A 25,263-nucleotide genomic window follows, 5' to 3' on the forward strand; every position below is an offset into this window, starting at 1 on the left:
AAATTTAGAATTTACTTTTAAATACTGACCTGATACAATACTGATTTTGCCGATAACTTTTTTTTTAATGTATAATAAATGACAGACATCTCATTAAAATAGACATGCCTTTGCATGAAAATGGCCTCATAATTTGGTCCCCAGTGCTTCTGTCAACCTAGAAAAAAAAACAGTAACTTAGTTTTGGTAAACCATTCTCTGCAAGCATGTGAAAAAATAGGTCATTGAAATATGTCTCCCCTTGTGATGTCAGAAGGGGATAATACCGCCCCTAATCTGCGCTATCCAACCACGGCACTGTCATTTAGTGCAGAGATCAGCGCATTTGCATTTAAAAGGACACACCCAAAAACTGAAAATTTTTGCTCACACCTACAAAGTGGAGATTTTAACATGTTATAATAAACTATCTATATTGTATTTTGAGCTAAAACTTCACATACGTACTCTGAGGAAAACAAAGACTAATTTTACAATGTTAAAAAGTCTTGTGAAATGTCCACTTTAAAAGAGGAAAAATTTACATTACAAGGTGTATCGGCTAGAATCTCACAATACGATATGTATCATAATGCTATATGTTGTAATACATTGCTATACTGTAAGGGGCCAGTCACACCAAAAGCGCTTTAAACGCTTGCAAACGCAAGGCGCGGCTTTTCATATTGCTAAGCAAACACTGAGTCAGCTGTCTTGTCAATCAAATATTGAAGCGTGAGCGCTCTTTTGCTGTTAACTGTCATATTAGCAGAAACTTTAAAAAGAGGGCGCTTGCTCTGAACTTGTTTGAGGATGAGAGGTGCACAAACACGCAGGAGACAGTGAGCGAGTGGAGTCTGGTTCTTCAAAGCAACTGTAAACTTCCCTCACCACAACGTAAGGCCCGCCTCTCCCCTGATTCGATTGGACAATGGAAAGACGCGAATGACGTCAGGTGCTTCTCCGCTCTCAGCGCTCCTTCAAAAACGCGTGCGCGGCAGGCGGCAAAAAACCGCAAGGCGCTCGGCGCGCATAAACCTGCCCATAGAATATCATTCAAAAAAGGCAACTGCCATAAACGCTTTTAGTGTGACTGGCCCCTAAAGCAACCAAATATATTGGGATATGTTCTTTTTTAGGAATATAATGGGATATAATCATTAAGAAGATTTTTATTTTTTTATTTTTTTTTGAGAATCGATACAGTATTGCCTAACAAAATATCACAAAAGTCACATGCAATAATACCATGAACAACATCCTAACAGCATACTGGAGGTGTTAATTTATTATAATTTTCTTAATCTGTTACACCCATTAAATGTTTTACAAACAAATCCAACAAATTAAAGATGAAATTTCTAAAGTGGAGATGTCTGATTCGTTCCTGCTAATGGTTAGAAAGCGAAAGACAAGCTTTGCCATATTAGGGTGGTGTATACCAGGGTTATTTTTAGCTTTCCTTCCTCCATAAAATGATCTTGAAATAATCTCATAAATAGAGGATCCTTATGTTACTTCATGCTTGCTGTTAAAAATGACTTGCCAAGTAGGTCTTTATTTTTCAAAGAAATATGACGGCACGTTTCTGAGAACCGTTTATCAGCCGATGAAGCACCTGCACAGAAATCATGTTCTTTACGGTTCATGATACCTTAGCAGGTTTGCTGAGCTACAGCAGAAGAGAGTGATTTTGTTAAAAGGCATATAAATAGGATGGTTGATATGAGAAGATTTTCATGCCAGTTCTTTTGACTTGAATGGAAAAATGGGAGGACATATGTGTGTTTGTGCCGAACTAAATGTTAAAGGTAGTGTCGTGTTGACGTTGAGAGAGCAGGAGAGAACAGCAAGGGAGGCTACAGAAGACATCTGCTCCACATGACTGGTGCTTTTGGGTGTTGACTTATTAAAAACATGCATTGGAGCTGTAGGTGTTGGCTTTCTACGTGGCAGATATCTGGTTGAAGGTGTGTGGCTGGGTAGGTTTGTGTTAAAGTCTGTGATTAAAGATTTGCATGATGGATTTCTAGAAAATTTGAGCATAATTTGACAAACTTTTGCATTAGTGTAAAGTTTGTACCTTCTCTTGCGTGATTTATTTGACAACTATTATGCTTTATCGTTGATAATCTTATCTTTTATCTAGTGGTGTGGCTGTGAATGTCTTAGACTTAAACTGAGTTTGCAGTAATGTATATGCTGTTGTAAGAAGAGACATCGTGTCTATTTTTTCTTCTGGTGCAAGACGCGGAGAGCACATAGAAGTTTCCCTGCTCACTTCAGGCCCCTCAAAGCAAATTGTTTAAAGTGTTTGCACATGTACCATATTTAAGGAACAAATTTCAATTTGTAACTTTCTGAAACACCATTATCAGTTAAGGGTGAATGGATTGCTGGAAGCATCCTAAATCAAATGGCTTTACTTTATGTTTTTTCTTGTGTCATGTGTTAAAAGCGATACCGGTCTCCAGTCTTTGGTTTTTAAATTGAGGTTGGATTTGAGTCCATGTCTTTCAACCCCCACCTCTCCAAATTTGCTCAGTTGTGTAAATATACATTTTGAAAGTATTGGTTGTAAAATCAACTACAATCTCTCAGATCCCAGTCAGGACCAGCGTGGGAACCTTGGTGTGCCCATGGACATCAGCAGTCCCATCACATCTGATGAGGAATACCTTAGTCCTCTGGAGGAGGGGATGGATTTTTCATCCTACAGAGGTCCTGAGCCAAGGAAGATTGTGGACACTCGATTTAAAGAGCCTCCAGCCTTTCAGGTGTCTAAGAATAAGATGTTTAATGGTTTTAAAATACTACATTACAGTGCTTCATTGATAACGTTTTCATTTACGTTATTTTCTAAACAAGGTATATCTATCTATCTATAACCTGTGCGTTTACCAACATTACAGGCTGTTTTTGGAGACCAGACAGTAACAGAGGGTCAGGAAGTGACCATGTCTGTTCGAGTGGGTGGACAGCCTAAACCCATACTTTATTGGTATGTTTTAAAAAGGCATCACAATTTTAACAAAGTTTTGCAAATCAGGTGTGCCGTGTATTATTTGTTAACATTAGTGAATCTGTTAGCTAGCAATGAGCATCACTGTTACAGCATTTTTCTTTGATAATTTTAGTTCAAACTAATTGTTTATTGTTTGTTAATTTAGTTGATCATCCTTTAGTTAACAGATATAACTTATACTTAAAGGAAAACAAATGTAAATCTTAAAATGAACATTTATTAGAAATAATAAATGTTGTAAACGTATTGGGTCTCATTCACTAAGCATGTGTACGCACAAATTTGTTTGTGAAATATGCGTTTAGACATTTTAACTAACAAATCATGATTTAACTAAAACTTTCATACAAAAATTTCTTCTAAATGTTTGCAAAAACGTAAGAACAACTTAGACCACACATACGCAATAACAAGGAAAAAAACTATAATATATATCTGTGTTATATATATATATTTTTTTTTTCCCGTGTTCATGATTATTGCAAATGTGTGGTAAAGTTGTTCTTATGTTTTTGCATATATTTAAAATAAATTTTAGTGTGAAAGTTTTTGTTAAATCATAATTTGTTAGTTAAAACATCCGTACGCACATTTTACGGATTTGTGCGTATGCATGCTTAGTGAATGAGACCCATTGTTTTATATTAGTTCATGTTAATGAATGTAGTTAATTATTTAGTTAACATCACAGTTAAGAATTTGATTGCTTGGTGTCAAATGTTCCTCTTACTGCTGATTAATTCCCTTTGTGAGACATTTTCAACACTATCTTATGGTACACAGCCTTAACTATTTTAAGAGGTGGCTTAAAGGCGGGGTGCATGATCTCTGAAAGGCAATGTTGACATTTGAAATCTCCTACCCCAATAGAATCTGGACCTTCTTTTGATAGACCTGTCTACACATACGCAACCAAGGAAACGATGTCGTTAAGTAGACACCCCCTTTACTGCTGATTGGCTACAAGTGTGTTTTGGTACTTGGCCCGACTCCCTTTTTGCAAAGTGTTTTTGTAAAATCATGCACCCCGCCTTTACATTTTTTACAATCTGCTTTCATCCCACTCTTACGAAAATGAACAATTTTTTTTGTAAAAATGTAGTAACCATGTTTTTTTTATCTGTAGTAAAACCAATGTTCATTTTCGTAAGGGCAGTGATGCTTTGGTTTAGGGGTGGGGTTTTATTATTGCTTTTTTGTAATAATTAGTATGAAATTTTGTGTTGCATTTGAGAATAAAAGTCATACTTAAACTTATTTTCTTTGATGTCAGGCTGCGAGACAGAGTGACAATAAAAACAGGTCCACGACATATTGTTCATGAGACCGGAGAGGGCAACTTTGAGATGATAATAAAATCGGCACAGAAGTCGGATGCTGGCATTTACACCTGCAAGATCATCAACGAGTATGGAACTAAACAGTGTGAGGGCAAACTGGAGGTTAAAGGTGAGCATGCTTTTACACAACTTTCAGCATGTTGGGGAAGATGTATGTTGATTGTGAATCATTTGCATTATAATTCACACAGATGACGTGTTCATCTGTTGTTGTTTTTTTAAGTCTGTCAGGGTTTCCGCGGGGTTGTAAAAGGTAGTAAAAGGTAGTAAATTAAATTATGCCAAATTAAGGCCAGTAAAAAGTAGTAAAAAGTAGTAAACGTCATCTGACGAGGTAGTAAATTTTCGATTGCCTTTTGTAATGTTATGATGCCTGGAAATTAGTTCAAATCACCTGCATATCTGGTCAAATAATCAAAGATCTTTCGTCTCTGGGATGTGATCAAAGCCTGGAGTGGAGCCAAATCACGTTCCTCTCTCCGCAGTAAGCGTTCTGTTATCACTACGCACCGGATCCACTCCGGGTTTTCTGACTGTATCACGTTATAAGCTAAGGTAAAACTTTTTCAGCTAGCATGGTCAAACTTATAATGCAGGAAGGCTCCGATGTTTTGAAGATCGATAAAGGTGTAAAAGACGATTGACTTGGCTTAGCGAAATGATGAAGATTGGCAAAACCTTCAGTTCGTGGGCTAAGAAAACCAAACAGGTAACTTGCGTGTCTTTGCACAGTATGACTAACGTAAGGGGTCCTGTATTTTGGGGGTAAATGATTTCTCACGTTACTGATCATCCGCGTCACGCTTTTTAATGCTATGCTGATATAGCCAGTGGCTGGTACAACGGGTTTGTTTAACTCGTGGGTAAACTGCATGTGGCGCCACAACAACCAAAAGGCAGATGACATCCAAATCCCTTGAGAGCGATTGACGAGGAATCATAAGAGGAGACTGCTTCCGAAATGGTCTCGCGGGACTTTGATGTCATCCACCTGTCGGTTCTTGCAGTTGCATTTGCGTTTGGTCACAAAAACGTAACATTTGTACATATATTTAAGCACCGCAGTTTAAAAACAAGTGATTTTAAGCCATTCAAACACAAACAACAGTGCGTCCGCTGTTTCTGTGTCAGAGGAGCACGCTAGCCGCCCATTCGTTTCTCATTGAGCTTGTGTTGTACGTATTTTTGCCGCTTTATTGGCCTTAAATAACACATATGCCTCAAAAATCCCGTCTTTGCAAATATCCTCATATAAACACGACCATTTAGGTCTTAGGAGAAAGTAAACAGCAGAAACTTTTGCGCATAAAATAGCACATCGGCGCTGCCTCTATTGTAACGTAATATTTAGTTGATAAAGGTACAATCATTCAATTTCGTTCACTATGGTTACAGACATCCTGTGCGATTTGTACACTACTTTAACTCGAGTTGCTCGTTCAGGGTTTATATTCATACGTTACTGTATTAGAGCTGTGACTGTAAGCTGTTGTGTGAACAGAACAGACCCTGGATTATTTGTTTATGTGTACTGAATAATATTATTTGAAAAAGTTGTATTTGTTCACATTAGTAAATGCATTATATAACATAAACAAACAATGAAAAATTTAGAGTATATAAGCATTAATTAATTCTTGTTTATGTCATTACAGTAATTGACGGTGGTTCATGGTGCATTCACTAATGTTAAAGGAATAGTCTACTCATTTTCAATATTAAAATATGTTATTACCTTAACTAAGAACTGTTGAATCATCCCTCTATCATCTGTGTGTGTGCACGTAAGCGCTGGAGCGCGCTGCGACGCTACGATAGCATTTAGCTTAGCCCCATTCATTCAATGGTACCATTTAGAGATAAAGTTAGAAGTGACCAAACACATCAATGTTTTTCCTATTTAAGACGAGTAGTTATACGAGCAAGTTTGGTGGTACAAAATAAAACGTAGCACTTTTCTAAGCGGATTTAAAAGAGTAACTATATTTTATGGCGTAATAGCACTTTTGGGAGTACTTCGACTCGCCTGAAAAGTCCGCTCCCCTTCTCACTCTCATAATGGGAGAGGGTGGGTGTTACTGCGCAGAGTCGAAGTACTCCCAAAAGTGCTATTACGCCATAAAATATAGTTACTCTTTTAAATCCGCTTAGAAAAGCGCTACGTTTTATTTTGTACCACAAACTTGCTCGTATAACTACTCGTCTTAAATATGAAAAACGTTGATGTGTTTGGTCGCTAAATGCTATCGTAGCGTCGCAGCGCGCTCCAGCGCTTACGTGCACACACACAGATGATAGAGGGATGATTCAACAGTTCTGTGTTAAGGTAATAACATATTTTAATATTGAAAATGAGTAGACTATTCCTTTAACAGTTTCAACGTTGATTAAAAAAATATTAGTAAATGCTAAAATAAATACACTTACAATTAATAAATAATTAATAAAAGATTAATTTAAGGTGGTGATATTCATGTTTTCTTTTTATACAGTATAGTGAGTTATTTAGCTGTTTCGCCTTAATTTGAAATGCCCTGCAAACTACAGCTACCTATATATGCCACAGGAGACTTCAATATGGAATTTATGGCAAAAAAAAGTCTCCCCTTAAAATGCTATTGGTCTCGCCTACATAAAGTGTTAGGTAAAGGAATATGACTTGGCCTGAAAAATATTTCAATCAGAAGAATTTTTTTCACTTTAATTCTTTTTTGTATGTTATATATGTCAAAATCTGTGTAAATAATAGAAAGGTCGCTGATTAACACTTGCCATTCAGTGTCGTGATGGTTTTAAAAAATATTCTGAAGGTAGTAAAAAAGGTAGTAAAAAGTAGTAAATTTAACTTAAGGATTTCTGTATAAACCCTGTCTGTTTTGCTAATGTCAATAACTTCATGCAATCCAGATTAGCATGCTGAGACAACGATGCCTTAACAATAGCTTTAATTATTTTAAAATAGTGTAAGAACACTATGATTATAAAAAAAAAGAAAGAAAATGGTTCTTTTAGAAAGCTTTGATAAAAGGTTATATAAGGAGACAAATTTTCTATGGCCTTGCTGCGAAAAACCCTTTCTAGCACCAATAGCACCTTTCTAGCACTTATTTTTAGGAGTGTATTGAACCACGGAAGACATTTTTCACATCACTGGGTTTCATTTGAGTAATTCAATGTTCTCAGCACTTTTGCCCAAAATGACTTTTATGCAATAAAAGCAGGTTTTTAAAGAGTGCACAATGAGAAGCTAAACTATTGAATGATAAACAGTTGTTGCAGTCAACTGGGTGAGTTTAAAGTAAACATTGCGGTTTCCCGGACAGGGATTAGCTTAATCCAGGACTAGGCCTCAGTTTAATTAGAAAATATAGTTTTAACAAACATGCCTTACTAAAAACATTACTAGTGTGCATTTTGAGGCAGAACAAAGGTCACTGATGTATTTTAAGATATGTAAGTTCAAGTTGTTTTCAGTTTGGACAGCTCTTAAAAATGTTTTAGTCTAAGACTAGTCTAATCCCTGTCCAGGAAACTGCTCCCTTATCGCTAATAATTTTTTTTAAGGGTCCATAACACTCACTGTTTCTGGGTATCTAATATTAATCTAGAGTACCTAAAGAGTAGTATTACATCCTTCATCTGAAGAGTTTTAAGTTTTATCAGATTTATAAAAGACAGATTAGCTTTACAGATTCTTTCCGATAACGTACGAAAAAAATTGGAGGAGTTACGAACTGCGGGAGGAGCGAGTCCTAGTAAACACTTTATACAACACTGACTGGATAACTTATGATTCACTAACTTACATGTTTGTGTCTTTTATATAATGTGCACTTACACGCCTATTTCTTACATAACACAGAAGTTTTACTTAATGCATGCAGTTCATGACCCGATTGGGACTTTTTAATGAAATCCAGTGTTAGTCAAACACACGCAAAATTCCGCTGTTTCCCGGGATAAACAAACTATATCAATTGTTTCCAAAATATTGACTTTTTTCTTCTTGCATCCAAGAACACACTTCTTCTTTCGTTCCATTGTTGAGTTTAATATAAAACAAAGCTGTCGCGTGAAGTGATGCCTGTAACTTAGCGTCCTCGGCTCTCAATCTCCCGCTGATTGACGTCTGGCCGTGTTTTTCCGGGGGAAGTGCCCATAAAAATAAAGGGCTTGTTATAGTTGTGCATAGGTCCTACGGTGTAGCCGCGACGGCGTAGGATCCGCGTCGGTTTTTATTTATACTTTTGCGTCTGCGTTGACGTGCAAACACGCGCGCAGACCGCTGGTGGGCAGTATCCACGCATGTAACCTCAAAAAAAGAAGCTTGGCAAGTTAACCCACAAACAAAGAAGAAACAGCAACTTGTTGTGTAAGATTTGAGAAGACCAGCAATGATGGAAGTAAATAAACAGCGACTTTTGTTCTAGTTTGAGTTAAATCACTCCTCAACTTGGCCATTCTTTGTTTTCACCATCGCAAACGGAAATACCTATGACGCAGTTTTTTTACCTGACGGGTGGGGTTCTGGTGGACCAATCACAGCGCTTGCGGTCCGCGTAGAACTGACGTGCTGCTAAAAATTTTGCGAGGTGCACGTCAGGGTACGCAGAGCTGCGCACAGGCTACGGATAACCAAACTTACGCAGGACTATAAATCAGGCTTAAGCGATACGTATAGAAAACCCCTGAAATGTCAGTTGGACCCGTAATAAAAAAAACTTTCCGAAACTTGTACGAACCCTGGCGAAGTGCATTCGGCACACAAATACTCTGTAACATGTCCAACTGCTTTTTTGACACTTTGCCTATGTTTAGCATAGGGAAACCAATACTTAAACTGTGTTAATAAGTCAGATTGCATGAAATACCATTGAACCCCCCCTTTAAGTGCACTTCATTACTTTTTAAAAATTCATGTGCCCTCATAATCTTTAATCAAATACGTTAAACTCCCCTACTCAAACGACATTTCTTCACGTCCCGTCAAGAGAAATGGCGTAAGGGCGGGGCTATCAGAGACTAGTTTCTGCCCAGGAAAAGACCCAATCAGTCCTGATGGACGAAATCAAGTCCCGCCCTACATTTTTGTTCTCATTTCAGAAGCCGCTTCACTTATTGGAAAAAAAGACATTCACTGCTTTAATTTTCTTTGAAAATTCACCAGTTTAGAAGACCACCAAAAAGCCAAAAAAGCAGAGTCTTAAACCGTATGAAGCAATTTCAGGACTGATTCATGCTGAGCTCATTCAATTTGAGATTGATATTGATGTAGGGATTAAGCTGACAGACAGCGCATTAGCTCTTTCGTCTAATATCTCTGCGGTACAACACAAGCCATTAGCAGACTTCATCTCTCATACTTGTAGCAGACTAAACACCCCAATTTCCTTGTATGTGATGTTTCTCTTCTCCATCTTTACTATTTTTTCAGCTCGTCCAGTAGAACCAGGCCTGGCTATTATTCGGCCAGTGAGGGATGTAATGGTGGAAGCAGGTGAGACGGCTCTATTCGAGTGTCATGTGATTGGCCCTCAAGACACAGATGTCGATTGGCTGTCAGACGGGAAGCTCATCCAGCCGGCGCTTTTGAATTGTAAGATGCACTTCGATGGGAAAAGGTGCAGACTGCTTCTTAACTCCGTACACGAAGACGATAGCGGGACATACACCTGCAAACTAAGCACTGCTAAAGGTGAGCAGCTTGCAATTTGTATTTCCAACATCATGCTTTTAAGTAAATCAATACGGTATACAGTATGCATGTTATAGGCTGTTATTGAAGGATGGGGATGTTAAAACTAAATTGAGGCTGATAGTAAGCCAGTACTCTGTATGCATCTCATTTCACATTTACGAATACGATTTTGTCCAAAGTGACTTTCAGTGCATTACAATGTATACCTTTTATCTGTATATGTGTTCGCTGGGAATCAAACCCATGACCTTTTGTGCTGTTACCGCAATGCTGCACTGAGCTAACATATTACATCTAGCATTTTAAAGACACAGCAGCAAATGCAGTCTTTTGGAGGTCAAAGTGAGGGGGGATTATTGGTAATGAAAAACTATATTATGGATCTTTGGGAGAAAGTGTTTTATCTATATTACCAGTATGAATCTTGTTAAATTGTCTTTTTCACTTCCATTACCTCCTCATACACATATAGAGGAATTGACCTCTAGTGCCAAACTGAAGGTCAAAGCATCCATACAGCCACTCTTCACCCGTCAGCTGGATGTTCTGGAAGTGATTGAGGGTCGTAACGCTCGCTTTGACTGTAAGGTTAGCGGGACACCACCTCCTCAGGTCACCTGGACCCATTTTGGTAAGAGTCACATCATGTCAACACTATTAAACAACACCAGCAACATCAAAACAAAGGTTAAGTTGTTTATACCGTATCTCCAACAGATCATCCACTGGAGGAAAGCGAAGACGTACGAATCTTAAAAGAAGGAGGGAGGCATTCATTAATTATTTCTCACGTCTGTAATGAAGATGAAGGTTTCTACACGGTAGTCGCACGAAACGCGTACGGACAGGCCGAGTGTTCGGCCGAATTGTATGTGCAGGAGCCCAGGCCGGCAATATCCTCTCAAATGTATGACTCTTGACTAATGTTTCAATAATGTGTGATATATGAAATAATATGAAGAGTTTGGTTCCAAAACGCAATAAATCCATTTTGACTGATTTGGGTAAAAATGTGTTTTCTATACCAAGAAAGTGACGAGATGACATAATTTGATTTTTAAAGATTTATTCTAAAAACTGATTATTTTTTCTTCAAAATGCTGTAAATCTGTTCAATATAAATGTGCATTAATATTTGCCATGTTATATTCATTTAGTTGACAAGTGGTATACACTGATTAAAAACATTATAAACATTAATGGCATTAATCAAAACACTTACTTTGTTGTATTAAGAAAGCTGAAGTTTATCAGCTGTAAAATGTTTTGGTCCTGCTCGATTTTCGTTGACTTCAAGTAAAATAATGGAAAGTTTTTCATAATACTGATTTTGGCGGTAACTATTTATTTAAATGGCGTTTATCACGTTTTGGAACCAAACTTTTCATATGTTTAATGAACAATTTAGCCAAAAATAAAATTCTGTCATTATTTATCTATATGTTGAACATAATATTTCTGTAGAGCATGAAAGCAGAATTTTTTACAAATTTTACACCAATCCCTAAAAAAGGGCAGTCATGCCCTAATGGTTAAAGAGTCAGGCTTGTAACCCAAAGGTCACCAGGTTGCGACTGTGGTGCCCTTGAGCAAGGCAGCCTTTGCCTAATTACTCCCCGGGCACTGCAGTAATAGTTGCCCACTGCTTCAGCTGTGTGTGTGTTCACAACTCACTGGGATGGGTAAAATTTTGAGTATGGGTTACCATACTTGATAATCACTTTACTTTCACGTAAAAATATCATAAATGCAGGGACATCGTTTTTAGGGATGAGGTAACCCCCAACAGTCAAAAACTAGCAATTGCAACCCCCCGAAAAAAAATTATGTATGACCTACGCCCTTAAATAGTACAGATTTGAGAAGATTCTTCTTTTTAAAGGGGTCATATGGTGAAAATCAGACTTTTTCCATCTTTAAGTGCTATAATTGTGTCCCCAGTGCTTCTTTCAACCTAGAAAACTTGAAAAATATCAACCCAGTAACTTTGTTTGGGAAAGCCATTTTCTGCAAGCATTTGAAAAATGTGGTCGTTCAGATTTCGCCTGTTTTGTGATGTAGGTAGCAAGGCCAATTACAATAATACCGCCCCCTTTATCTGCACTATCAAACCACGGCACTGCCATTTAGTGCAGAGAGAAAGCGAGAGAAAAAAAATATTGACAGCACAATTGAGTTTCAATTACAACAAACCACCATCATTGTGATCAGTGTTTGCATTTCATCAGCTCATTTGCATTTTAAAGGATGCACCCAAAAACGGCACATTTTTGCTCAGGCCTACAAATTGGCAATTTTAACATGCTATAGTAAATTATCTGTAGGGTATTTTGAGCTAAAACTTCACATATGCACTCTTGGGACACCAAAGATTTATTCTACATCTTTAAAAAAATCACATAATATGACCCCTTTAATAGTCATATACAGGTTGGTAACAACATGAGTAAATAATTACAGAATTACGTTTTTTGGGTGAACAATTCTTTCAATCAAAAAAACTAAAATAAGTATTTTCTGGTCATCCTGGTGTTTATGCTGATCTTTACCAGGGCAAAGCTGGAAAAAATGCCTTCGATTCCTGAAGAGCCCGAGGTACCTGAGAATGAGGTGGAGCGGTTTACAATGCCAGACTTTGTCAAGCCGCTCTATGATATGGATGTAGTGGAGGGTAGAGAAGCAGTTCTCAGGTGCAAAGTGGCTGGCCTGCCGTACCCAACCATCATCTGGTTTCACAACGGCAAGAGGATTGAGAGCACAGAAGACAGAAAAATGACACAGTGTAAGTTTAATTCTCTTACAATATGAGAGTCCTTGTGAATTAGATGTATGGCTGGCATTTAAAGTTTTGTTTGTGTGATGATTTCTTATATCTTTTCTGCAGTTCAGAGACATTCACAGCCTGGTGCTTCGCTCTGTGTGCCATGCCCACGGTGGAGTCTATAAGTGCGTCATATCCAACAAAGTGGGAAAGGCCACCTGCTATGCCCATCTTTATGTAATGGGTGAGATTAAAATACATTATGGCACTTACTGTCAATGAGCCCTAACTTGAATTTCTTACAGAAGAGGAGTTTAACGCTTAAATGCATAATTGTTTTGCTAAACATTATTAACTTTTTAGGATTTTAGCTCTTAACTGCCTTATTACTATATAAGCTGTCATAGTATTTTATTAACAATTACGAAATGATAAAACACACTACACTGAAAAAAATTATTAATTGAATTTAATAAATTTTTTAAGGTAAGTGGTTGCAATCAATTTATTTAAGCTACATTTAAACAAAAGTTTTATATTTTATTTTACTTTACTAATCTTTTTTGTTTAAATGTAGCTTAAATAAATTGATTGCAACCACTTACCTTAAAATAATTTATTAAATTCAATGAATCATTTTTTTCAGTGTATCATATTTTGTTGATATTATTTCTAATCAAACAAATGCAAAAAATACACAACAATAAATTCATGAACTAATAATTCAGAAACAAGAATAGTCAAAGCACTGGAAAAAAACCATCAAATCATTTCAGTCCCCATAACAAAAATTATGAAAATATTTCTTATATCTGTAATCAAAATAGCATTTTTTTACAAAAGTTTTACAAAATGCCTTCCAGGAAAATTTTCTTATGAAAATATCTAAACATACTACGGAGCCCCTAAGGGGACATGGAGAAAATTTTTTATAAAGTTTAGTTTTGCGTTCGCACGTGTAACTATCACGTGAAAGCGAAAGTTTTAACTAAACTTTTTTTTTAAATTCTGCACATGAAGGTTTCGCGTGAGCACATGAAAGTTTCACGTGAGCATGCGAAAGTTTCACGTGAGCAGATGAAAGTAAACTTGAGGTTTTTTTTACTCCAATGTCACCTTAGGGGCTCGGTAACATATATCAAATGAAAGAACAGACCCTCTGCTTTCAAATAAAGAAACAAACAAAACGGGAAATGTTTCTATTTAAATCCTATTTATATTTGTTTCTCTGCTGATTTTAAATATGGGCATTTTTCTTTAAAAATACAATTTTTTTAGCAAAAAGCTGAAATAATTGCATTTTTGTAAAGGAATTTTGTTAAAGATCAGATTCAGAACGATCATCAAAACATACACAGAGTTTAAGATTAGTAAATAACGTTCTGGCTTCAGTTTATTCATAAATTGGGTTGCACCATCTAGTGGATAATCGCGTTATTGCAGATTAACATAAAAATTCATCAGGAACACGTTTTTATGCAAATGTTTTCTCTTAATTGATGAGATAACTCGTCAATGGCAGGGAAAGAGTTAAGTTCCGAGTAAGCAGACAAATCTATACTGCATATAGCTGTCAGATAAAAACAGATTTTTTTCTGATTATTTTGCCCAGAAAGTTCAAAATCATATTACAATTTGTTTGTACTGTCTGGAAAGAGCATGTGTTTGTGTATTTGTGAGTAATGGCTTCTCTGGCACTAACTACTTGTATTTAATTTTTCTCTATGACGCTTGTATGGTTGTAGACATTCTTCCCGACCCACCAGATGGGGCTCCAGTCATCGAGTCCATCACAGGCAAGACTATCACATTAAGCTGGAAAAAGCCTAAAAGACTGGATCCAACCATCGGTATGAACAATGCTGTTATGTCCCTCTGCCTCATTGGTGTGACAGGCACATTTCGTTTTGGCTACCCTTCTGTTTTTTTTTCAGTCTTCCTCCCCTGTGCGTTTCTTAATTCTATGCACCTGAAGGTCATCTACTTCATCTACATCTACTTTAAAACCCCTATAGACTAATCGCTAAACATTGTGTCCTAGTCCTTTTATGTTCTGACCATAACAAATGCCTTCCAACTGCATTCATGAATGACAAGTATATAAGTTCCTACTGATATTTTTATTCTCATATTTATTCATAGTTTAGGGTACTTATTTTTAGGTAAAGTCAAAGTATGGTGGTCAATTTACAGTAAGAAAACCTGAAAGGTGAAATTGAATCTGAGAAGCAGGGGACATAAAGTTTGTGTCTGGCCACAGGGTGTGTTTGAAACCAGTTATTATTTTTTAATGAACACATTTCACCTTTAGGACAAATTCTCCATTTGCTTTCTATTTTATTTCATTGCTGTGCTAAACTCTTTATACTATTTATTGAAGACATCTCACTTTTCTTTCCGACAGGTCATCTCAGTGTAGCAAATGTACTTTCTGCATGTATAGTTTATAATGATCTTGTAAATGACCCAACCCTCCTATTACTTCAGACATTTCCATGCATGGACACCCAATATATAGTCATTTTTTAATAGTACGCTCTAGGGAGGTCTGGGTTATTTTTGACCCATAATGGGTAAATATTGGACAGAACAAAATTGACCTAATGCTGGGTTGTTTTAACCCAACTGCTGGGTTATTATACCCCATGGTTGCATAACATCAACCCAATTTTTGTGTTCAATTGTGTTCTGTCCAATTATGGGTCAAAAATAACCCAGCCATTTTTAGAGTGTAACACCATTTTTATACTTAATGTAGGGATGCACAATTAATCCAAATACTAATCGGGATTACATTTACAGGTAAAACAATAGCTGTGTCCCAATTCAAAGGAACACAAAAAAATATTCATTCAATTTACTAAATTTTTTAAGGTAAGTGGTTGCAATCAATTTATTTAAGCTACATTTAAACTAAAGTTATTTTTGTTTTTCAATTTTTTTTGTTTAAATGTAGCTTAAATAAATTGATTGCAACCACTTAACTTAAAAAAATTTATTAAATTCAATGAATCATTTTTTTCAGTAAACACAAAGAGTATTCATTCAATTTACTCAATTTTTTAAGGTAAGTGGTTGCAATCAATTTATTTAAGCTACATTTAAACAAAAGTTTTTTTGTTTTTCAATTTTTTTGTTTAAATGTAGCTTAAATAAATTGATTGCAACCACTTACCTTAAAAAAATTGAATTAAATTCAATGAATAATTTTTTTCAGTAAACACTAAAAAAAGTATTCATTCAATTTACTAAATTTTTTAAGGAAAGTGGTTGCAATCAATTTATGTAAGCTACATTTAAACAAAAGTTTTTTTGTTTTTCAATTTTTTTTGTTTAAATGTAGCTTAAATAAATTGATTGCAACCACTTACCTTAAAAAAATTTGATTAAATTCAATGAATAATTTTTTTCAATAAACACAAAAAAAGTATTCATTCAATTTACTCAATTTTTTAAGTTAAATGGTTGCAATAAATTTATTTAAGCTACATTTAAACAAAAGTTTTTTTGTTTTTCAATTTTTTTGTTTAAATGTAGCTTAAATAAATTGATTGCAACCACTTACCTTAAAAAAATTGATTAAATTCAATGAATAATTTTTTTCAGTGAAGTCGCAGCCTCCAAAGTCTGCGAAGAGAACCGAAATGAGACGGTCTAGCCTTTGGACTCGAAGAATCCATAAGTTAAAGGAACACAGCGGAGATGTTTCTGACTTATTAGACTAAATATGGAACCAGAAAAATATTTATTTTATTTTAGAAAATATGACACGTTGATGTAGAATAAACAAACCCACAGTATATCAAATGAATCAACCTTAGAAATATACGCAAAATACACAGAATAATATTAATACTTATAATACTAAAACAGTGACAAGAAACTTCTGCTAAATACACACTTTTATTTAATAAATATTTTAAGTGTTTATTTTAAAATATCCAGGAGTTACATTTAGCCGTTACAGACGTGCAATGAATCTCGGGATAGTCATTAGTTTTGGATTTTTTACTAACAACATTACTCCCATAATTATTTGTTATTAACATTATATTATTTAGTTTTGGATGTTTAGAATTTACCATGAAGCTGCTTCACAGAAAGTTATAAAAATGTCGAACTTCAGTGTAAAAGTCTTTTAATCATCAATAATTATTGCAATTACAATATCAAAGTGAATAATCATACAATTGTTTATACACACCAAAAGATATTAGAGCTTTGGGCCGATTTCCCCCCTTCCGACAATCCTAGCTATGTCCCGATTATTTTGATGGATAGATTATCTTATCAGATTTTCCCTTGGTGTGAGGTGTGTTAAAGTCGCAATGAAATTGAAATGAAAAACTATATATATATATTTTTTAATATTGTGGTATTATTATCAAATGACTTATCTGTGAGCTTCATTATTTTAAAAAAATTTGTGTGTGCTCATAATCTTTAATCAAAAATGCAAATCTTCTCCCCTCCTCAAAACGATCTCTCTTCACTTCCGGTCATATGGTATGGCAGGTGTGCGGGGTCCGGGAGAAGATCCCAGCGATTAGCAATTAGCAACACGACCCAACTTCAAATGATCCAATCAGATCTCAATGGACAAATTCAAATCCAGCCCTGCCTTATTTCATTTCAGAAGCTGTTTCATTTGGATATCACCACGGGGAAAATAAGGCAATCGCTACTTCCGTTTCATGCCGACTTTAAGAATGTCCGAAGCTGATCGGAAGAACGTCGCAGCCGCCCCATTGCGAATCGTAAATATTAAACGTGTTTAATATCAAGATCAGAAATCCTGATGTGTGGGGGGACCCCGAGGACAAACACATGCACGCTCTTGAGATTATCACGTGAAACTAAACAATATCCAATCAGAAAGCAAGATGATGTAAGACGGAAGCAGTCATGGCACAGCACAAAGTGAAGTTGTTGCAAAGTAAACTTGTACAAACTTGTTCCTGCTGTCTCCATGACTTCACCCAAACCCTTGAATTTTCTGTGCAAATCATTCCAAACACTATCATTAACATTTCTTCCTGCATATCGTGCACCATGCTTATTCTGAAGTCTCGCGAGATTTTGCGAGATTTCCTGTGTTCACAGTCGAGACTCTGGTTGAAAATCTGTTTGTGTGTGGTGTGCTGTTTTTGCCACATCATGGCACACCACACACTATAGGAGCAAAGGGGTTAATTCTAGGATTTTTTTATCCTTATGTTTGTGGTCTATGACATTTTGAAAATCTTATAAGATGTAAAAAATCTTTTGGTGTGTACCCAGCATAAAGTTATTGTATGTGTTTATAACATTATTGCATATTTACTGCTTTAGTGAGTTTCCAAGTCATACATTTCAATGAGCTTGTTCCATATTGTCAACTTTATTTTCTTTCCTTTAAGAGTTTAATTTTTTTTTGTTTTAGCTTTAAAACTTTATGATAAAACATTGTGATGTATGTGTTATTCCAGATCCGAGTTCCTTGATGTATGCCATTCAACAGCAGCCCATTGGGTCAATACAGTGGACTATTATCGCTTCATGTCTGAAACAAACCACCTATACCATCACCAATTTGTCTAAAGGTGTCCGCTACACCTTCCGGGTGCTATCAATCACCAGCAAGGCTTTCAGCAAACCATCGTCTACCACCGAGCCGGTGCAGCTGCTAGATAGGGGTATGGCTCAGTAAACAAGGACAGCTCCAGACAGCCGGGTCAATGAGATGTATGAGTTACTACAGGAGACTGACTTTAATATCTCTGTCTGCAGGCCCGTACCTCCAGGAGGCTCCTGTAATCATTGACAAACCGGACGTCGTGTATATGGTGGAGAAACAGCCCATAAGCATCACGCTCACTCTCAATCATGTCAATGCCTCGGTCACATGGAAGAGGTATTTTGCATTTTGATTGCATTAAAAAATTGTTTTTATGAGAAGCTTTGGGTAAGACTTTACTTGAAGGGGTGTGTATAAGACTGACATGTCACCTTCATAATCATGACATAACACGTGCCATGAACATGAAGGAGATTTTATGCACGTTTATGACAACTGTTATGTCATTATGTAATTTTTAATGCAAAGATGACATTGTTTGAGATGTCTTTGTTAAGACAACTTGACATAAACCAAATACATCAAAACTTGTCATAAAACTGTCATAAACATGACATAGGAAAATAATGATCAAACTTAAGAAACATCCAAGCTTTATGGGTTAACATCACATTAAACTGTCATTTAAATATCATTAAGTGTTAATACTCTGTCAAAAAGTTTTATAACAGCATCATGAATATTTTTCTTGACCTCAGCTACAGTGGTATAAATTAAACTTTATTAAAAGTGTTAATAATACTGTCAAATAACTTTAAATACCTTAACAAAGTGCACCAGAAATGTCAAAAGATTATACTTATACTTTATGCGATAATGCAATAAAATATAATTTTATCCATTTTAATTATTATTATTACATTATCGGATTTTATTTCTTAAGCACCTGGAGAAAAACTGAAGAATAATTATGATGTTGTTATAAAACAATTTGTCAGAGTACACTGCAAAAAAATTATTTTCAAGAAAAAAATGTCTTAGTATTTCTGTCTTGTTTTCAGTAAAAATATCTAATTTTATTAAATTAAGATGCTTTTTCCTGATGGGCAAAACAACCCAAGAAAATAAGTCTAGTTTTTAGATCAAAAATCTCAAATTTAAGTGATTTTGTGCATAAAACAAGCAAAAAAAATCTGCCAATGGGGTAAGCAAAAAATCTTGAAGTTTTTTTTAAACACTAAATTCAAGAAAAATTCAAGAAAAAATTGCTTACCCCTTGGCAGATTATTTATTTATTTTTTGCTTGTTTTATGCACAAAATCACTTAAATTTGAGATTTTTGGTCTAAAAACTAGACTTATTTTCTTAATTTAAGAATTTTTAGATATTTTCTAAACAAGACAAAAATACTACGAATTTTTTTCTTGAAAATCATTTTTTGCAGTGTATTAACACTTAATGACATTTTAATGACAAATTATATTTGTTCCACTGTAGTTGAGGTCAAGAAAAATATTTATGATGCTGTTATAAAATGATTTAACACAGTAATAACACTTTTAATGACAAATTTAATTTGTATCACTGGTAAAAAGTGGTCAGTTGTTGTCTTTGTAATGTCAAGTTTTCATGACAAGTTATGATGTAATGGTTAATGTCAAGTTGTCATAACAAAGACATTGCAAACAATGTCATCTTTAGATTAAAAATTACATAATTGAATGAATGACATTTAACCCTTTTGCCGCCAGCGTTTTATAAAAAAGTTCCCAGCCAGCGCCAGCATTTTTCATGATTTTCACAAAAGTTTAATGCCTTCCAGAAAATGTGCTTCTTTAAATATATAAACATACAATATACCAAATGAAAGAACGGACCCTCTGCTTTCAAAAAAAAAAAAAAAAACGTTTCATCCTACCTTCAGTGGTTCTTTTGTAATCAGTTTTGAATATGGGTAGGTTTCTGCAAAAACCCCACATTTTAAGCAAAAAGCAGAGATAATTCAATTTTTGTGACGGACTTTTCATAGAGATCCCATTCAGAGCGATCTTTAAAACCGACACGGACATTCAGCTGCTTGCCATAGGGCAATACTTCCGGGTTTAAAAAGTTGCGGAAGGGCGCCACCTGGTGGATAATAGCGATATTGCGGAAAGCCAGAAAAACTCGTCATTGGCAGGGAAGCGTTTTCTCTTGATTGACGAGATATATATTGACGAGCGAAAGAGTATGACAGTTGTCATAAATGTGCATAAAATCTCCTTCATGTTCATGACACGTGTCATGCCACGATTATGAAGATGTCATCTCAGTCTTATGAACACCCCTTCAGGTAAAGTGTTACCAAAACTTTCAATTTGTTCAATGTTTCTTCATATTTTACCCAACCATGGGTAACATCTCTGGGTATCACACAATCAACAACAGTCTTTCTTTCTTTAACAACTATGATTTTTATATCTTCTGTCGGTGGTAAAGGAAGGAAGTATTTACCTTTTCATTAATTTTTTAGAGGTGGGGTGACGTTGTCTAACAAACCAGGCCTGTTTGAGTTGAGCATGCCCGACGATGACCAACATACACTGAAGCTGTTCAAGGTGAGCAACAATGATGTGGGTCAGATCACCTGCATCGCCAGCAACCAGTATGGTAGTGACTCCTGCATCCTGGTCCTGGAAATGGCAGGTGTGTTTCAGTCTCTTATTTAAATATTCATCATGTGAATTACTGTATGTGTTTCATTGTACGAGTTGTCTATCTCTAGTGCCTCCAACTTTTGAGACCATCATGGAAGATCTGGATGTGAATATAGGCGAGACTCCTCGTTTTGCGGTGGTGGTTGAAGGGAAGCCCATCCCAGACATTTTCTGGTACAAGGTGCGTCTTTTTTACTCTTGTGCAAATGAGTCATGTTATATAGACTGTCTCTTCTGTATTATTCTGGCTTAGGGGAATGTGTTATAACATAAAAATGTACATACATCATCTTTAATGTTTGAAACCCCAAGGTGTTTCCAGAATCCTTTATTGTTATCCCACCTAACTGATGATACTTTATCAAAATATTGAAATCAGACCACGTAAAACCTCTTTCTTACTCACTGAGCACTTAATAAAACTCGTTTTCGGTTATTTCTTTAGCCATATCACTTCCCATGAAGCATCCCCATGTCCTGTAAACCATGCCAATTTACTCTTTGAAAGATACTGCTCCATTTCCTGCCCAAGGGCTTTGCTTTATTTTGTTTCTCCCTGCCCTTTTCACCCCAATCCCACACAAACTAATTTCAAATTCAAAGCAGTACATCACTTACTCTTTGCTTGTTCCCGCTTTGATTTTTAGGATGATGTCCTGCTGTCAGAAAGCAGCCATTTCACTTTTGTGTACGATGACAATGAGTGTTCTCTTGTGGTGCTGAACACTCAAGCAGATGATTCAGGAGTGTATACCTGTACTGCTAAAAATCTGGCTGGTTCTGTGTCCTGCAAGGCTGAGCTCACAGTCCACACCGGTAAGGACTTTCATTTTAAAAGCTGGTTGTGTTCACTATGTGTTTATACCCAGTGGTCTCCCCGCATGGAGTCTGTGAGTTGCCCGCCAAAGCACATTCTACCAATAGCATTAAAGGAATAGTTCACCCAGAAATGAAAATAATGTCATTAATGACTCACCCTTATGTCGTTCCAAACTTGTAAGACCTCCGTTCATCTTCGGAACACAGTTTAAGATGTTTTATATTTAGCCTGAGAGCTTGTTGACCCTTCATTGAAAATCTACGTACGGTATACTGTCCATGTCAAGAAACGTAATAGAAGCATCATTAAAGTAGTCCATGTGACATCAGCGGGTCAGTTAGAATGTGTTGAAGAATCAAAAATACATTTTGGTCCAAAAATAACAAAAAATACGACTTTATTTAGCATTGTCTTTTCTTCCGTGTCTGTTGTGCGCAAGACTAAAGTCACGTGACTGCAGTGCTGTAACAACGCAGGTGTGCATTATTTTCAAATAATTCAAAGGACCAGAGTCAATTATTCCGTTTATTCCACGGTTACCACAAACATTGCTCTGGTGCCTATTTTTAAAGGGACATTCCACTTTTTGTGATAATATGCTCACTTTCCCTAGAGTTAAACATTTGATTTTTACCGTGGCTGCAGCAGGCGTAGTGATACTACGCACTGCTCGAAAATAGTCCCCTGCCATTGAAAGAAACCAAGGGGACTATGGGACAGCTTATAAAAACTTATTTCTGGGTTTTTTGGCTTGTTAGCTGTACATATTGTCACACAGCAGCTTTTAGGTATTATTCTGTTTTTAAGTTTAATCTGTAAATAAGTTTTTATAAGCTGTCGACCCAAAAAAACGAGCGTTTAAAGACACAAAAGTGGAAACTGGCAACTTTTCATAGTACTAATATTAGTAGAACTGCGTCCACTAGTGGGAAACGTAGTCGTCGATCCACTTTTTCACCTTAAAGGCTGAGTTTTACGGCTCGACAGCTTATAAAAACTTTTTTCTGGGTTCTTTGGCTTGTTAGCTGTACATATTGTCACACAGCAGCTTTTAGGCATTATTCTGTTTTTGTTATAAGCCAGAAATGACAAGGAGGCAGCCTCTCGCAATACAAAGTCAATGGAGACTGTTGGATTGTTTTCCCCCCGGTGGGCGTGGTTTTCAGGTTATGACGTGCTGCGCTCTGTCTCTATACCACGAGTCTGTTGAATGCTGTATTCTGATTGGTTGAGAAATGTTCCACGGGTATACGTTATTTTTTGATAACCGTACACTTAACTTGTCAAATGTCTTAAAGGGACATTCCACTTTTTTTGAAAATATGCTCATTTTCCAGCTCCCCTGGAGTTGGAATATTTGATTCTTCCCGTTTTTAAGTCCATTCAGTTGATCTCCGGGTCTGACGCTAGCACTTTTAGCATAGCTTAGCACAATACATTGAATCTGATTAGACCATTAGCATTGCAGGAAAAAAAAATACCAAAGAGTTTCGATATTTTTACTTTTTGAAACTTGACTCTGTAGTTACATCATGTACTAAGACCGACGGAAATTTAAAGATTGCAATTTTCTAGGCCGATATGTTTAGGAACTATTCTCTCATTCTGGCGTAATAATCAAGGACTTTGCTGCTATAACATGGCTGCAGCAGGTGTAGGTGATATTACGCACTGCCCAAAAATAGTCCCCTTGGTTTCTTTCAATGGCAGGGGACTATTTTTTTAATAGGCCAGATATGACAAGGAGGCAGCCTCTCGCAATACAAAGTCAATGGAGACGGTTGGATTGCCCCCCCCCCGGTGGGCGTGTTTTTCAAATTTGCATATATGCGCTCTTTCTCTATAAGCTATGTGTAAATTATGCTTTTGTGTGTCACATTGTGCTGCATTTGTTACTGTAAGTGTGCATGTAAAGTATGCTAATAGCTTGTGTCACACCTAGTTAAGATACACCTAGTAAAGGTGTGACAGTTTCCTTCAAAAAGATTTAATACACCTGGAATGTGAGGCTCGTACTATATAGTCTATCAATTTTCTGATGATTGCTTTTCATCATTGCCTGCACCCGTAGCTAAAAAGGACAGAGAAGACTCTTTGGAGGACGAGGCATCTATCCTAAGAAAGATGCGGAGGCTCACTGATTACTATGACGTGCACAAGGAAATTGGGAGGTGAGTCACCCGAACTGAACCGCTCTTGGACACACACCGTTTATTTCTAATGATTTCCTCTACCGGCATAGAAAGAGCAAAACCATCTCAGTGATGACACATCTTACGTCTGACGATCTGACTCATAAAAAAACAATAATATTCAAAAGAGCACCAGCCGAAAGGTTTAGCACATTATTAAAAAACACTTTAAGTTGTAAAGCACAAATTTTTTTTCATGCTTCTCGTTCAATAAATGATTCAGTCGCAACTCAGAAGTAGACGGTTACATTTTCTAAAGGGCGATTTATAGTCGCGCGTAGGTTCTACTCCGTAGCCTGTGCGTAGCTCTGCGTAGCCTGACGCGCACCTCACACAAAATTTAACAGCGCGTCAGTTCTACGCGGACTGCAAGCGCTGTGATTGGTCCACCAGAACCCCTCCCGTCAGGTAAAAAAACTGCGTCATAGGTATTTCCGTTTGTGACGGTGAAAACAAAGATGAGCCAAGTTGAGGAGTGATTTAACTCAAACTGCATCAAAAGTCACTGTTTATTTACTTCCATCATTGCTGGTCTTCTCAAATTATACACAACAAGTTGCTGTTTCTTCTTCGTTTGTGGGTTAACTTGCTAAAGCTTCTTCTTCTTTCACGTTTGTGCTGCTACTGTGGTTACACGCGTGGATACTGCCTACCAGCGGTCGCGCGTGTGTTTGCACGTCGCCGCGGACGACGACGCAAAAGTATAAATGAAAACCGACGCGGAACCTACGCCGTCGCTGCTACGCCGTAGGACCTACGCACGACTATAACGAGCCCTTAAGGCTATAAATATACAGCATCCCTATACCAAATACGATACAGATTTCTTAATCAGTTTTAATTATCAGTAGGGCTGTCACAAGTATTAAATTATAACTTGATCGCGATTTTGTCCTAACCATGATTATTTCAGATAATAGCAATTATTTAGCCTGACTACGTCAGACTTCGTACTTCCGCTAAATTTCATTACGCTTCTGTACTCAGTCTGAGATACCTCCCATTCAAACCGTTTTCCCCCCGTCTCAAAATGACCGTCCAATCAACGAACAGAGGGCGGGCTGAGAGCCGTGACGTAGACGCTAAACGCCGAATCACGGTTGTTGTGGACATGGAGACACAGAAAGCTATTTGCTCTGTTGTGGAGAACCGGCACTTGCCAACTTAAACCCGAACAAGAAAAGTGTTTGTTAAA

The 25,263-nt window shown here is 36.6% G+C and overlaps 1 protein-coding gene across 1 annotated transcript in view; it reads left to right on the forward strand.

Moving 5' to 3' along the window:
- The window catches only part of spegb (striated muscle enriched protein kinase b), a 118,683-nt gene that overhangs the window by 63,233 nt on the left and 30,187 nt on the right, over positions 1–25,263 (forward strand). Inside the window, 15 exon segments of the mRNA XM_073854646.1 lie at positions 2,581–2,756; positions 2,892–2,980; positions 4,278–4,453; positions 9,779–10,039; positions 10,515–10,673; positions 10,760–10,949; positions 12,595–12,828; positions 12,932–13,047; positions 14,549–14,653; positions 18,272–18,478; positions 18,573–18,696; positions 20,873–21,045; positions 21,125–21,237; positions 21,704–21,872; positions 23,948–24,047. Coding sequence (XP_073710747.1) covers positions 2,581–2,756; positions 2,892–2,980; positions 4,278–4,453; positions 9,779–10,039; positions 10,515–10,673; positions 10,760–10,949; positions 12,595–12,828; positions 12,932–13,047; positions 14,549–14,653; positions 18,272–18,478; positions 18,573–18,696; positions 20,873–21,045; positions 21,125–21,237; positions 21,704–21,872; positions 23,948–24,047 — 2,392 coding nt within the window.

This window comes from Misgurnus anguillicaudatus, chromosome 17 (assembly GCF_027580225.2).
Source record: "Misgurnus anguillicaudatus chromosome 17, ASM2758022v2, whole genome shotgun sequence".
NCBI classification, from domain to species: Eukaryota; Metazoa; Chordata; class Actinopteri; order Cypriniformes; family Cobitidae; genus Misgurnus; species Misgurnus anguillicaudatus.